At 43.2% G+C, this 16,213-nt stretch overlaps 1 protein-coding gene across 1 annotated transcript; it reads left to right on the forward strand.

Moving 5' to 3' along the window:
• Nucleotides 1-399: 399 nt before the first annotated feature.
• Nucleotides 400-1,771, forward strand: HSPB3 (heat shock protein family B (small) member 3). Its single transcript, XM_007518898.3, has one exon. It carries the CDS (start codon nt 744-746, stop codon nt 1,194-1,196), a length of 453 nt encoding a protein of 150 aa, XP_007518960.1. The 5' UTR covers nt 400-743; the 3' UTR covers nt 1,197-1,771.
• Nucleotides 1,772-16,213: the final 14,442 nt, after the last annotated feature.

Consider the following 16,213-nt stretch of genomic DNA (forward strand, 5'->3'; position numbering starts at 1 on the left):
CTGTCCCTTCAAGCCCCATCCGGTGTTGGCACTTATCTAGCTTAGTCATCTGATCGCACATTCAGTGAGTCAAATGTCACATATCCAGATGGTGTGGCTCAGAAGTTGCTTAAGGTCAATAGATTAAAAGTTAAATGAAACCTTTGAGACAGAGGGCTGAGGATTTGTTAATGTTTGGTGTGTGTGTGTGTGTGTGTGTGTGTGTGTGTGTGTGTGTCCTTCCTAAGAAACTACAACTAGAATCAGCTCTTTCAATTTTTTCACTTGGAGACTAGGAATAAAAGCAGTCTCAACTCATCATACTAAAAATGCACATCTCTAGACTATTCAAAAATATATTCTTTTAGATCACTGCGGCTCACAAGGACAGAGCATTCATACAGATTTTTTTTCCCCCTTTCAAATCCTGGGTCTTAAAAACACTCTTTTTCTTTTGAGGCAAGAAGACAGAGCCATTCGCTAAAGATAACGGAGCCTATCAGGGCATTCCTTGCCTCTGCAGACTGCGGGCTAAATGCAACTCAGAAACACGCCCTATAAATAGACGTTTATTGTCAGCATGTGTGCAAAGACAAGAGTGTGCTGTGGTCGGCTTCAGGCCTAAATAAGTGCTTGTGTCTGCGCCGGTTTCTCAGCAAACAGCAGCTCCAGCCGATCATCTGGGCAGAAGGCAACTGCAAGGCTTGGCCACTGGTCCAGCAGAGACTGAAGAGGAGTTTTTCCCTCCTGCTTTTGTGTCCAAGATGGCCAATATCATTCTGAGGCACCTCATAGAGACACCAGTTCGGTACCAGGAGGAGTTTGAAGCTCGAGGTTTGGAGGACTGCAGACTGGACCACACATTATATGCTCTGCCTGGGCCAACCACCGTGGACCTGGGGAGCGCCAGGGTGGCCCCCGCTCGCCCTGTGGACTCAGCTGCAGAGCTGCCACCTTCACAAGGCAAGTCCCGTTTCCAGATCCTGCTGGACGTGGTCCAGTTCCTCCCGGAAGACATCATCATTCAGACCTTCGAAGGCTGGCTGCTGATTAAGGCTCAGCACGGAGCCAGAATGGACGAGCATGGCTTTATCTCCAGAAGCTTCACCCGACAGTACAAACTGCCAGACGGCATCCAAACCAAAGATTTGTCCGCAATGCTTTGTCATGATGGAATCCTGGTGGTGGAAACCAAGGACCCACTTGGGACTGAGTGAAGCCTTCCTGAATGTCTGTCTGTCTATACAGCAGAGGAAGATTATGGTTAAGCATCATACTTTTTATGAAGATTAAAGATATAGGCACAGTGGCTGGTACGTCTAGGTTGTCTTTGTTACTCTTAACTCACAAAGGAAAATGGCTTGATATGTATCTCATCCTCACAATGACACTGTTCTTTAAACAGAGTTGTAACTGTTGACAGTTTAGAAGGCTGTGCTTAGCCTGATGCTGGACAGTATTCAGGATTATTTGATTATTCCAAAAATGCAGAGAAGCTGTGTTGCTAATAATTGATGGTAAAAAAAAAAAGAGGCCACACTACTGTATAGAATTTCTATTTATATGACAACTTGTGACATTGCTAAAAAGAGTCTTGATTCTCTTTGTTTGATAAGTTAATCCTTCCAGTATGTTTTGATCAATGTGGAGATTTTGCATAAATTGAGTCTGAGGGTTAAACTACAGTTTTTGTTAGTAGGTCCTGAAATAGACTTATGATTCATCATGGTTGTAACTGTTAAAATTATACTGAAATTTTCAAATACAAATCTTATTCTTAAAAACTTCCAAATATGTGCTGCTTCTTCCTTTTTTTTTTCCTCCAAGTAAATTAAATCTTCTCTGAAGTATTTATTTGTCGATTTAATCAGAACACTGCTCAGCTCTGGCTTATGGTGGTGCAGGGGATTGATCCTGAGACTTTGGAGCCTCGGCATGGAAGTCTTTTTGTATAGCCATTATGCTATCTACTCCCACCTGAGTTTTTCTTTCTTTTTTTTTTTTTTTTTTACCAGCATATGTTGGAAACTTATGAAAAAAATAATATGATATATATTAAATGCAGAAATAGGAAACAGTTTAAAAGGAAAAGTACGTTTGATAAATCCCAAGAGTTTTAATTTCTGCTCTTTAGATGTTATGTAGAATTCGAGGTGTCAGAAGATGGTAAGTGATATGTATCTGCTCTCTCTGTATGATCTGTAGCTTTAAGTAACCTGATGCCCAGTGGCAGTTTGGAGGCCCGAGTTTACCACATGGGCCTGTGAGCTTATCCAGCACTAAGCTGACTGCCCTCTATTTCTTTGTTCTTTTCTTTCCTTTTTAATTATCATTTTTATTTTATTTTTTTATTGCCACCTGGGTTATCTCTGGAGTTTGATGCTGGTACTACCAATACACCACCGCCCTGGGAGGACAGTTTTTCCGATCTCCCTCTCTCCCCTCATTTGATTCCACGAAGAGAAATTGAGAGGGGAGGAGGAAGATAGGGAAAGAGAAAGACATGTGAAGACCTGCTTCACTGCTCATGAAGCTTTCCCCTTGCAGGTGGGGGTTGGGGGCTCGTACCGGGATCCTTGCATGCGGTAAAGTGTACACTCAGCCCTGTATGCCATCGCTCAGCCCACTGCCCAGTTGATTCAATTCTTTCCAGTGCTGCTTCCACCCAAGCGTGAGGGAGATCTGGGTGAAGTCTACGGACAGGCCATAGGAATATTGCTTTCAACAGCTGGTCCAAGACACTCTTAAGACATGTGCTCTCATTCTGTACATGCCACATATTTCTTCGGAGGAAGTAGCTGTGTTTAACTCCACCCCCATGCAATTGATGGTGACCCTGAGGACAGGGCTATGAATAGAAGAGGAGGGGAAAGCTTGGAAAATGCCAGGGGTCGATGCAGACTGCTGACAGTAAGACCCAGACCCCCTTCCACCTAGGGCTTTGCTTGTAGTCCAGATGGAAATGGGAAGCACTGAACAACAGGAAAAGAAATCAAACCATTCTAAAAATAGCTTTGAAAATAAATGTAATCTGGGGAAATGTTTGTTTACACTCCTCTTCAGTTGAAAGGGGTTGGAAGCTGTGTGCTTACAGGTGGTGAGACAATATACACTGAGTTTGTACCTCCAACTCTGGAGTAAGAAATCCTGTGGAAAAGAGTGACTATCACAAGCCAACTTTGCTACTCACCAAAGCCAAACTATAATTAATGGTACTATACTACTAAAATCAGTAGGATTGGGATACCAATATCCCACATTTGGTTATTCTTTCTCATCAATTGACCTAATAGTATGAAAACAGATAAGTTCTTTGAGAAAAAACAAAACAAAACATGCCCTTTCTCATTTGACCTGATTTTACTATAAGTAAAATCCTACTTTGACAAAAGTTCAGAGAGTGAGATTCAAACCATCACTAACCACTGGTAGGGATAATTCTCTGCTTTATTTTTAGAATAATTCTCTTTAAAATGAACATTTAAATGAATACATCATCCATTTAGACTTCTTTCTTGAAATAAATTTTTTTTAATTTTTTTTTATTCCCTTTGTTGCCCTTGTTATTTTAGTGTTGTAGTTATTATTGTTGTTGTCATTGTTGGATAGGACAGAGAGAAATGGAGAGAGGAGGGGAAGACAGAGAGGAGGAGAGAAAGATAGACACCTGCAGACCTGCTTCACCGCCTGTGAAGCAACTACCCTGCGGGTGGGGAGCCGGGGCTCAAACCGGGATTCTTATGCCGGTCCTTGTGCTTTGCGCCACCTGCGCTTAACCCGCTGTGCTACAGCCCGACTCCTGAAATAAATTTCAAAGTGACCCTACTGAGGGTATTGAGACCTGGGATTCTCTCTGGAAGATTTGTCAGAGTCTTTTGAAAGAATTACAAGGAAATGTCCATGATAGATACGCAATTCCCAGTCTTCCTTTATTAAATTATGAGGTAGAAATTATACAGAAGTGAAATTGGGGTGTTAGTTCAAATTAGGGATAGGACCTAAGGTGCTGGTTGCATTTCTCAAAGAATAGGAAAACTCTGTGAAAATCTTTCCTTTTAAGACTTAAACATGGGTTGAATATGGGATGATCTCACTCACAGGCAGAAGTTGAAAAACAAGGTCAGAAGAGAAAACACAAGCAGAACCTGGGCTGGATTTGGTGTATTGCACCAAAGTAAAAGACTCTGGGGTGGATGGGGGGAGAGTACAGGCTCAAAAAGAATGACAGAAGACCTAGTGGGGGTTGTATTGTTATGTGGAAAACTGAGAAATGTTATGCATGTACAAACTATTGTATTTATTGTTGAATGTAAAACATTAATCCCCCAATAAAGAAATTAAAAAAAAAAAAAAAAGACTTAAACACGTCACACCTGGGCCTGTCTCTGACTGGCCCGCTGGAAGTGCCAGGTGTGGTTACTTTACCTGGACTCCTCCCACAGTGGGCATCTTTTGTGCTCAAGTCCCCAGGTTCCTGCTTTCTGTCTGCTTGTGCCATAGCTTTGCCCCAATTCCCATGCCTCATGTGTGCAGACACAGTGCAGCTAGTCTCTGTGCTCTCCAGGCCTCTTCCTGTTCTTTTCCTGACTTCAACCATACATGGCCACTTCTGCTTTGGAAACATGCCACAGTTGGGCAGCAGCACATCTAGCTGAGCACCCATATTACTATGCGCAACGACCCAGGTTCAAGGCACTGGCCCATACCTGCTGTGGGGAAGCTTCAAGAGCCAACTCAGTCACTGCTTTCAGGGTTTGGCTCAGCATTTGGCACTTGTTCAGAAGATCTGCAGGAAGAAATCAAACCTTTGAATGATTGTCAGGGAAGGGAGGAGAAGGAATTTGCCTGCTGCATTCCCCACTATGTCCCATTTCCCATTAGTAAAGGCACAGCTCACAAGGAATAGATGGTCTTGAACTTTTTGAGTTACAGCATCCAACCCCTTGATGGATGCTCAGAAAACCAGCTTCCATGTGTGCACTAATACATATCTTCTAGGAGTGGAAGAATGATTCAGAATGTACTGATGGAGGTGCGGGAATAAAAGAACTCTGGTTCACTGGTGGTGGAAATGCAAATGGGTGTAGCACTTATGGAGACAGCATAGCGCATCTTCAAACAACAAACACAGATGGGAAACACCTTATAACCCACCAACATCACTCTTAGGCATATATCCATTATTAATTCAAGAGGGTACATGCACCTCTGTGTTCATAGCTACACTATTCACAATTTCCAAAATATAGAATCAACCTAAATGCCCATTGACAGATGACTAGATAAGCAAGTTATAGGACATATACTCAATGGGAGAGTATTCTGCAATTTTAAAAGACAATATTATATTGTTCAGAATAAAATGGATGGAACTAGAGGTGATTACACTAAGGGAAGTGAATAAAGAGGTGGAAGACAGTAGCTAGGTGGTTTCACTTAGATGTGGAATATAGATAACGAAGCCAAACAAACTTGGAAGGAAGGAAGGAAGGAAGGAAGGAAGGAAGGAAGGAAGGAAGGAAGGAAGGAAGGAAGGAAGGAAAGAACTGTCTTCTAACTTTTCTAAAACTATTGTGGTTAGGAGGATGGGGGTGTGTGGTGAGGTGGCACGAGCACTTTGGTGGTGGGTGTGGTGAGCCATGTACATATGTATATGGATGTGAAGCTATGCCAGTGGAAGTTTGATCATTTTGTAAACCTGAGTTAAATCACCAATAAAAATTAAAATGTATCATGAATGCTTTAATTATCTGAAGCTTATAATGTGATATCCATGTATCTATACACACACATACATTATTAAATTTCCTATGTTCTTTCTTAAAATATTTTTTCGAATCATTTTACTGATGAAATAATGGTTTACAGTACAGTTGTGGACACCTGGGTACAATTAATCATCTCACTGGGATAAGTACATGCACATCACTTCCATCACCAACCAGCTAAAGTCTTTGCTCACCGTAGTGCACTGGCTCCACAATGTTTTCTGTCTCCAGCAGCTCTCTTCCCCAGAGTCCAAGTTTCTCCCTGTGTTTTCTTTGTTGTTGCTGTTTTTAAAATTTATTTATAAAGTGAAAATGTTGACAAGACTATAGATAAGAGGGGTACAATTCCATACAATTCCCACCACCCCCAGAGCTCCATATCCAACCACCTCCACTGGAAGCTTTCCTATTCTTTATCCCTCTGGGAGTATGGACCCAGGATCATTATGGAGTGCAGAAGGTGGAAGGTCTGGCTTCTGTAATTGCTTCCCTGCTGGACATGGGTGTTGAAAGGTTGACCTATACTCCCAGCCTGCCTCTATCTTTCCCTAGTGGGGCAGGACACTGGGGAGGTGAGGTTCCAGGACATATTGGTGGGGTCATCTGCTCAGGGAAGTCAGTTTGGTGTCATGTTAGCATCTGCAACTTGGTGGCTGAAAAAACATTAAGATAGAAAACAGAACAAAATGTTTAATAATCAGGAACCTATATTACTAAAGAATCATTCAAGAATATAGCAGCTGAGAAAATATTTCTTATTCTATTATTAGAAACATACAGGTCCAGGAAGGATTCAGAGGACCTAGTAGGGGTTGTATTGTTATATGGGAAACTGGGGAATGTTATGCATGTACAAACTATTGTACTTACTGTTGAATGTAAAACATTAATTCCCCAATAAAAAAAAAGTGAAAAAAAAAGAGAAACATACTCACTGACATAAAATATCTCAATTAGAAAAAAAAATCTCAATTAGAATGGACCATTTTAAATTAAGAAAAAATTTTTTTTAATTAAAAAAAAAATTTTTTTTTAGGAAAGGATTAATTAACAAAACCATAGGGTAGGAGGGGTACAACTCCACACAATTCCCACCACCCAATCTCCATATCCCATCCCCTCCCCTGATAGCTTTCCCATTCTCTATCCCTCTGGGAGCATGGACCCAGGGTCGTTGAGGGTTGCAGAAGGTAGAAGGTCTGGCTTCTGTAATTGCTTCCCCGTTGAACATGGGCGTTGACTGGTCAGTCCATACTCCCAGTCTGCCTCTCTCTTTCCCTAGTAGGGTGTGTCTCTGGGGAAGCTGAGCTCCAGGACACATTGGTGGGGTCTTCAATCCAGGGAAGCCTGGCCGGCATCCTGATTACATCTAGAACCTGGTGACTGAAAAGAGAGTTAACATACAAAGCCAAACAAATTGTTGAGCAATCATGGACCCAAAGCTTGGAATAGTGGAGAGGAAGTGTTAGGGAGGTACTCACTGCAAACTCTAGTGTACTTCTGCTTTCAGGTATATATTTTGCAGTAGTTTATGGATACATGTGAACATAAGCTCTCTCTCACAGAAACTGGTGTATATCTAGGTTTTGGGACTTTGTTAGAAAGTGAACCACCTGAGATGAAATTAGAGTGTACTATAAAAGGAAATTAGAATGGACAATTTTAAATTAAAAAAAATTTTTTAAAACCTAGACTATCTGTGTTTGCATACTCATTTAATAGATTTGTACTAACTCTACTCTGTTTGGTTATTTTAAAAAATCAATACTTTCAGCATCAACAATCCCAGGAAACTATGACTTTTCTAAAATATCATAAGTCAACTATTTTTCCCTCTAAAGTTCCAATTTTCTGTGCCCTGCAAATTATTTTCCAATTTTAACTGTAAACACAGGCCAGAGTTCCATTTCAGCTCAGAGTCTATCAGTGAGGAAGATGAAATGAGTGGTCCTGGCCGAATGGCTGACTGGCACAACATGACTTTCCAGCCTTCTCCGGTGGCCTGACTAGATCGCCCAGCCAGTGCCTCTGTCATTTCCCTCTGTGAAACGCTTCGCCACCTCGCTGTGCTCGTCTAAGCAGCTGCCAGGCACATACCATTCTGCTGAAACACTTGCTGTGACAGGGTGGAATTTCCCTGTGCTCTTATTTCATCTCCCAGGCCTACTATCCTCAGATTCTCTAAGCAACAGTTACAGTCTTGGAGAACTCATTGTGGCTTTAATGTTCCTGTTGAGTGGGATACAACTAAGTCCACGTGAAACATATATTTTAATTTGCCGAGAAGGGAGAGAGACAGAGAGACACCTGCAGCCCTGCTTCAGCACTATCCAAGTTTTCCCCCTGCAGGTGGGGACCAGGGGCTCGGGGGCTCGAACCCAGGTCCTTGCTCATTGCCACATGTGTGCTTAACCAGGTGCGCCACCACCCAGCTCCCAGGTGACTCTCTCTTTCTATCTCTATGCCCTCCTTCCCTCTCCATTTCTCTATCCAAAATAAATACACAAATAAAAAGAAAAAAAAGAAATATTAAAACGAGAATACAAGTTCTTTTTTTTACATACAGTTTTTTTAGAGAATGTGAAGTCATCTTTTTTAATTCTCTTTTTGACAGAAGGGTTATCTTGGGGGCTGGTGGCCTGCCTGATTCCACTGCTCCTGGTGGCCGTTTTATTTTTCCTTCCCTTTCCTCTGGATAGAGGGTGAGAGACAGAGAGTCAGAGACGGGAGGAGAAAAGCAGAGAGAGAAAACGCAACACTGCATCACAGCTCCACTGCTCACAGACTCTCACCCTGTAAGAGCACGCCCATGACAGCCTGGAGCTCTAGCCTGGGTACTGGCATAGGGGAGACGCCAGAAGGTCCCCAACATAAGGCCTCCAGTTGCTGTCTTTCTCCTTGGTCATGAAGGGCCAGGCACCTGGTGTAAGGTGACCAACTGTTCCAGTGTACACTGCGCTAAACCCTTGGTCTCAAGCCAGCCAGAGTGGCTATGCTTTACCCACACGATGGTGGAGGTAGATAGAGGGAGCAGTTAACTCCACCTGACAGGACCCTGATGTGATAGAGCTGTTGAGTAAGTAATTGGTGGGGGAGAAAGTAGGAAAAACATATAGAGTTCATAACCCATTTTAGTAAAGTATAGATGGCCTTAAGGACCAGAGAAAAGACACTTTTGGATAAGACTCTGAATATTCTTTTCCAAAAGTGCAAGAAACTGAGTAAGTCATTAGAGCCTGAGGTTGTGAAGATCTTGTGCAACTGACAAAAAAATTGCATACTCCACCCCTGGAGGAAATAGAATTTTTTTTCTGCACTGACAAGTCTGAGTTGAGTAAACACTACTGCACTGGTGATGGATATTTCCAAAATAACTGGTAAAATAGGTTGATGAGGAGGAGGAAGTGACAGCCGAGCTCTGTGGCTGGGGGACATTATCAAAGTGGAGCCTCCCCAGTCTGAGTGGCAGGATTGGGGAATTCCCACTGGGCGGCTGAGCCGTTCTTCTGGGGCTTTAGTAGAATGGGTGATGCAGAGGGACTCCCTGTGAGAAAACTACCCTTCCAGGACACGGCCTTACAAGAGAGACTCAGTCAACCCACAGTGGCTCAGTAGGGCCAAGGGGGTAAGTGACATTACTTTTCTTTTCCCTCTGGGTTTCTGCCAAGGTTACTTTGGAGTCCGGTGGCTTAGGAGCTGACAGGCAGGGGAGAGAAGGGGTGGGGGGAGAGGAGATACTTAAGAGTAAGACTAAGACAGGGCAGAGTGGAAGCAATCTAAAGGCTCATTAACAGCTGACTGCGTTTAAAATATTATAGGATACATACCTCACAGAATACTACTTACTCTGCAACCAAGGAGGATGACATTGTGCCTTTTGGGACAAAATGGATAGGCCTGAAGGTGAGGTGATCTTGCTTAGTGAAATAAGAAATCAAAAACAACTACTGCATGGTTTCACTTTTTTAAAAAATTAATTTATTTATTTATGTATTTATTTTCCCTTTTGTTGCCCTTGGTTTTCCCCTGCAGGTGGGAAGCCGGGGGCTCGAACTGGGATCCTTGCACAGGTCTTTGTGTTTCATGCTATGTGCGCTTAACCCACGGTGCTACTGCCCAGTCCCAGTCGTCACTCTTATAACCCAAGGGAATAGACAAATGACTTCGATTTTTTTTTTTTAATCCTACCTCTGTGTAAGAACACATACTATTTGCCTTTGTCTGTTTGGCTTATTTTCACCTAGGATAATATCTTCACAATATATCATATGTTGCAAATGGCAGGCTGGCTTTTATATGACTAATATTTCATTGCAGGTATAGAGCTGCTAGGGAAACCCCCCCCCCCCAGCCTCTCTCTCTCTACCTCTCTCTCTCTCTCTCCTTTGTGTTCTTCTCAAACTGGAAGGAGCATTCAGATACCACTTGACAGGGTAGCAAAGGTCAAGTGATGTTAGTAATATGTGTACAATGGAATGTCGGTCTGTAGGTTTTCCCGGAGAAGTTAGTGGTGATTTATGCCGGAAAATTTGAAGAATGTTGAGGCTACTGGGAGTGATCGAGCTCCACAGTCGCTTGCTTTTGGTTAAAGAAAAACCTGTTAATCTGACTTAAAACAAGAGGGCTGGGAGAATAGCTCATCTGGATAGTAGAATACACCTGCCACGTGTGAGATCCAGGTTCAAGCCTGACCCCTCCCCCCCCACTGCCTCAGAGGAAGCTTCAGTGCTGTGTCTTTCCCTTTCTCTCTGTCTCTAACTCTGTCTTTCTCTTTCTCTCTCTGGACAAGGTGGACTGGTGATGACAAAAATAAATACATAAACAAACAAACAAACAAACAAATAAATGGAAGAATGATTTATTCCTGAGAGTCTGGGGCATACAAATTCCGATGAAAATAATCTGTGTTCCAAAAAGGTGTTTCTGAAGACTAGTGTTCAGACGTCTGTTCACTCTATTTTCCTTAACCATTCATCCATCAAAGGACACTTAGGTTGGTTCCCCATTTGGGGCTGTTGTAAATAGAGGTGTGATAAAATAGGTGCGCTGACGATACCTTTTTGAGCATCTGCTCTCACGGTAAAGTGTGTAGTCTACTGGTGACCTGGACCCTGAACTCCTTTTCTGTTTTGTTTTGTATTTTAATATGGCACCAGTCACATTTTAAAATTCCTTTATTCTGTTTGAGGGAGAAAAAATAGCTAGAAAAAGGGGATATATCACAGCACAGCTCTACTGCCTATGCAGAACTCCCCTGGTGGTGCCCATGGAGCCCTCATACAGTGCTGGGTCTCGAACTCAGGGCTTTGTGCGTGGCAAGGGGGCTATCTATGACGTGAGCTGTCTCCTGGCCATATTTTACCTTCTCACCACAGTGAAGGCCACATGTCCTGTTCACGTGGTATACATTTTTCTGAGCCTCACCTCAGGTCAGGAAAGAAATGAGTGGGACCACTGCCTATTTCTGTTAGCGAGCATAAATCAAACCACCATCCACTGTAAGGAAGCAAAGATGTTTATTGACGAATTGCAATCCGGGCCGAGATGGTGACTGGTGTTAGTCTACCAAGCTCGGCCCCGAACAGGGCTCAAACAATACAATTTATAGGAATTCAGACTACACTCAGGGAGGGGGAGCACATCACCTTATCAACCTACATCCAATAACAGGCTATAGCAAACACAAGATCCAATCATTTCAAACTTAGCAAAAGCATGATCCATTCAAAGCAAAGCGCGGGCTAGTTTCAAATATAGTAAGATCACACAACCAATAGAATTCAACCAGGCACATCCTCCTGCCATGGGCTATGACCACCCATCCGGTAGACAGCACACCACAAAGTCTGTTCAAAGGTCCTGATAAGGCTTGTCCCCATGTAGGGTCCTTCGAACAATGGGTGGCCTTCACTGATAAGGTCCTGCTTATTCAAGGGGGAAGGGGCAAGGAATTTTACACCTCATACTACAAGCAACTCATACTAAAAGCACTTAACAAACAACTGCATAAAAAGGGAATTTCAAGGCTACTGCCTTTTACAATTTCCCATTTTCCTCATCAACTCTGATCTGGGCTCAGAGCCTTGTTGTGAAGACTTTGCTGTGCGATCAAGTGGCCTTGAGGGAAACTGACTTTCCTGAACTTCACTTTCCCCGTTTGTGGAATGCTGGCAATGCCGTGGGATTCAGAGGCAGTTAGCTAAAGCACCCAGGGTAGGCCCTGAGTTACTAGTGAGCACCATCAAGTCAAATCTGGCCGCAGGCTTGCTTGGAAATTAAGTATCTAACTTCAGAAAACTGCTTTTTTACTTAATAAGATTTAGAGTGATTATAACAAGCTTTCAGCCTCCTTTCTCCTGAATAAACACAGAAAACAAAGAACACTTTATTGATTTATGTTTAGGCTAAAGGGTAAAAATGTGCCCTCTAGTGGTGAAGTGGTGAGCAGATAAAATGTTTGAGAGGTTTTTTTTTTTCCCTTCACTTTTAGGAATTACTGAAAATGATTGACAGATATACAATGTAAATCTATGGAGTCAAGTATAATTATTATGTAAACAATACTTTTACTTTTGTACCATCTAGTAAGCCCATGAAATACAGAAAATTTTTCCTTATACTTTGACCACAGATTTGCAGTCTAATTGTATGCGGGACAAAGGAATCAGTGAGAAACCATTTTCTTTTTTACTCACATGTGAGTCAATTTGATTCATTTTTGAGCTTACAAGTATTGGAGTGGTTTTGGTTGTCACTTAGGATGAACCAACAGACTTTTCACCAAGTATACACAATAATATGGAAGTGATTATTCCACAGGATTTCTGAGGACAGCGCCACACTCATAGAAATTAAGAAACAGGGAGTCGGGCGATAGCGCAGCGGGTTAAGCGCACGTGGCGTGAAGGGCAAGGACTGGCTTAAAAAATCCAGGTTTGCTGAACTGGAATTGGCGAATTACATCAAAGTAAAAAACCCTGGGGTGGGTGGGTGTGGAGAATACAGATCCAAGAAGGATGACAGAGGACCTAGTGGGTGTTGTTAAATTTTTTGGAGGCTCTTGCCGGGCGGGTCTAGCTTCACGGCGGGTAACAGAGACGCGGAGACAACGGCTGGGCAGGGAAGCTGTATTTCTTTATTCAGGAACAACGATTCACAAACTAAGACAAACTAATCACCAAACAGAACTCTGCTGTCTCTTTGCGGCGACGCAAGCACTCTCTTACTCTCGAACTCAGGAACTCTCCAACTCTGGAACTCTGGAACTCTCGTACTGGGGAACCCTCTGAAACTCTGACACACTGGAACTCTCTCTTACTCTGTAACCCTGAAACTCTCGAACTCAGGAACTCAGGAACTCTGGCACTCTCGAACTCAGGAACCCTCTCCCGGGGTTCCTTGGGGCGGGGCCAAGCAGGCCCGCGAAATCAACAGGACTCATCCAATTCTCCTGGCGGGGGAGGGCTAGAACAAACCAATGTAAAGCATACGACAAGTGGGGATTGTTATATGGAAAATTGGGAAATGTTATGCATGTACAAACTATTGTATTTACTGTTGAATGTAAAACATTAATTCCCCAATAAAGAAATTAAAAAAAAAAATGAATCCAGTTTCGAGCCCCCGGCTCCCCATCTGCGGGTAAGTCGCTTCACAAGCGGTGAAGCAGGCCTACAGGCGTCTTTCTCTCCCCCTCTCTGTCTCCCCCCTCCTCTCTCCCTTTCTCTCTGTCCTATCCAACAACAATGGCATAAAAAATAACAACAATAAAAAAACAACAAGGGCAAGAAAAGGGAAAATAAATAAATAAATAAATTGAAAAATAAGAAACAAAGCATAACACACACACAAACAGGGCGGAACTTAGTCTAACTATGGCCGATCGCATCAGAGCCTGGGGCTCTAAAGGGTGGAGGTAAAAGGAGATTGGAGGGGGGGTTAAAACCCTGTGCATTTTGGTAGAGGGAGAGTTAAATTGGTGGTGGGTGTGGCACACAGCTATCACACAGAAAAAAGAAATACACTCATTGGGAGCCCAGAGGTAGCAGCGGGTTTAGCGCACGTGGCACAAAGCACAAGGACTGGTGTAAGGATCCCAGCTCGAGCCTCCCGCTCCCCACCTACATGGAGTCGCTTCATAGTCGGTGAAGCAGGTCTGTAGGAGGGTTCCCACCCCCATCTTCCCCTCCTCTCTCCATTTCTGTCCTATCTAACAATAGTAACTACAACAAGGGCAACAAAAGGGAATAAATAAATTCACATGTGATGACAACTGTCCTGTAAGTCATTATTGGTCCCAACAAAGTGACTTGTAAGAATGAAAAATAGAAAGGAGAGGGATACTTTAGAAACTCAAGCACACAGGGAGTCGGGCTCTAGCGCAGCGGGTTAAGCGCAGGTGGCGCAAAGCACAAGGACCGGCCTAAGATCCCAGTTCGAACCCCGGCTCCCCACCTGCAGGGGAGTCGCTTCACAGGCGGTGAAGTAGGTCTGCAGGTGTCTATCTTTCTCTCCTCCTCTCTGTCTTCCCTCCTCTCTCCATTTCTCTCTGTCCTATCCAACAATGACAACAACAATAATAACTACAACAATAAAACAACAAGGGCAACAAAAGGGAATAAGTAAACAAAATAAATATTAAAAAGAAAAAAAAGAAACTCAAGCACAGAATCTTCACCAGTGAAGCCATGTTACTGACAGCAATTCCTGCAACCGGTCACTACAGGGCTGACAGCTTCCACCAGCACTTTCGACTGACCTTAAAATTCAATCAGAGCAGTGTGAATACTGAAGCCAGACTGGATTAAAGTCAGGGTTTGCCAATAACTGACTGTGAATTCTATGCCTCAGTTTCCTCACCCATAAAACACATGTGAATAACGGGCGGGAGAGACAGCATAATGGTTATGCAAAGATACTCTCATGCCTGAGGCTCCAAAGTTCCAGGTTCAATCCCCTGCACCACCATAAGCCAGAGCTGAGCAGTGCTCTGGTTAAAAAAAAATTTTTTTTAATTAAAAAAAAGCACGTGTGAATAACAAATACTTCATAGGATCGTTATAAGCAGTCGTTATTTTCACATATATGAGTAATTAGAATAAGGCTTGAAATTAACACTGAACAGCTATTATTGACGTGTTCTTCTCAGTCTTATAAAAAAAATTTAAAAAAAGAACTATAGAAATGATCCGCCGATCACAACCTAACCAAAGCAACGATTGCCACCTCAACATGCTTCACCTCAGACTGTATCCAGAGACTTCACGTGTGGAATGACAACCCTTCAGCTTCATTACTCGGGTGAGACCTTTCCTTTAATAGTACACTCTAATTTCATCTCAGGTAGTTCACTTTCTAACAAAGTCCCATAACCTAGATATACACCAGTTTCTGTGAGAGAGAGCTTATGTGCACACGTATCCATAAACTACTGCAAAATATATACCTGAAAGCAGGATTACACTAGAGTTTGCAGTGAGTACCTCCCCAACACTTCCTCTCCACTATTCCAAGCTTGGGATCCATGATTGCTCAACAAATTGTTTGGCCTCATATGTTAACTCTCTTTTCAATCACCAGGTTCCAGATGCCACCAGGATGCTGGCTAGGCTTCCCTGGATTGAAGACCCCACCAATATGTCCTGGAGCTCAGCTTCCCCAGAGACACACCCTACTAGGGAAAGAGAGAGGCAGACTGGGAGTATGGACCGACCAGTCAACGCCCATGTTCAACGGGGAAGCAATTACAGAAGCCAGACCTTCCACCTTCTGCAACCCTCAACGACCCTGGGTCCATGCTCCCAGAGGGATAGAGAATGGGAAAGCTACCATGGGAGGGGGTGGGTTATGGAGATTGGGTGGTGGGAATTGTGTGGAGTTGTACCCCTCCTACCTTATGCTTTTGTTCACTAATCCTTTCTTAAATAAAAAATTTAAAAAAAAATTTAAAAAAAAGAAAGAAAGGAAGGAAGAAAGGAAGGAAGGAAGGAAGGAAGGAAGGAAGGAAGGAAGGAAGGAAGGAAGGGCCAAGTGGTGGTGCACCTGGTTGAGCGCACATGTTACAGTGATCAAGGAATCAGGTTTGAGCCTCTGGTCCCACTTGGAGGGGGAAAGCTTCACGAATGGTGAACAGAATTGCAGTTATCTCTGTCTCTTTCACTCTCTACCTCCCCTTCCCCTCTCAATTTCCCTCTGTCTCTATCCAATAAATGTTAAAATAAGTGTTAAAAAAAGAAAGAGGGAGTCGGGTGGTAGCGCAGCGGGTTAAACACAAGTGGAGCAAAGTGCAAGGACCAGAGTAAGGATCCCAGTTTGAGCCCCCGGCTCCCCACCTGCAGGGAAGTCGCTTCACAGGTGGCGAAGCAGATCTGCAGGTGTCTTTTTCTCCCCTTCTCTGTCTTCCTCTCCTCTCTCCATTTCTCTCTGTCCTATCCAACAACAATAATAACTACAACAACAATAAAAAA

This window comes from Erinaceus europaeus, chromosome 5, assembly GCF_950295315.1.
Source record: "Erinaceus europaeus chromosome 5, mEriEur2.1, whole genome shotgun sequence".
In the NCBI taxonomy this organism is placed as follows: domain Eukaryota; kingdom Metazoa; phylum Chordata; class Mammalia; order Eulipotyphla; family Erinaceidae; genus Erinaceus; species Erinaceus europaeus.

Excerpts from the sequence above, each read along its gene's own strand:
- HSPB3 (XM_007518898.3), top strand. The coding sequence starts at position 744 with ATGGCCAATATCATTCTGAGGCACCTCATAGAGACACCAGTTCGGTAC.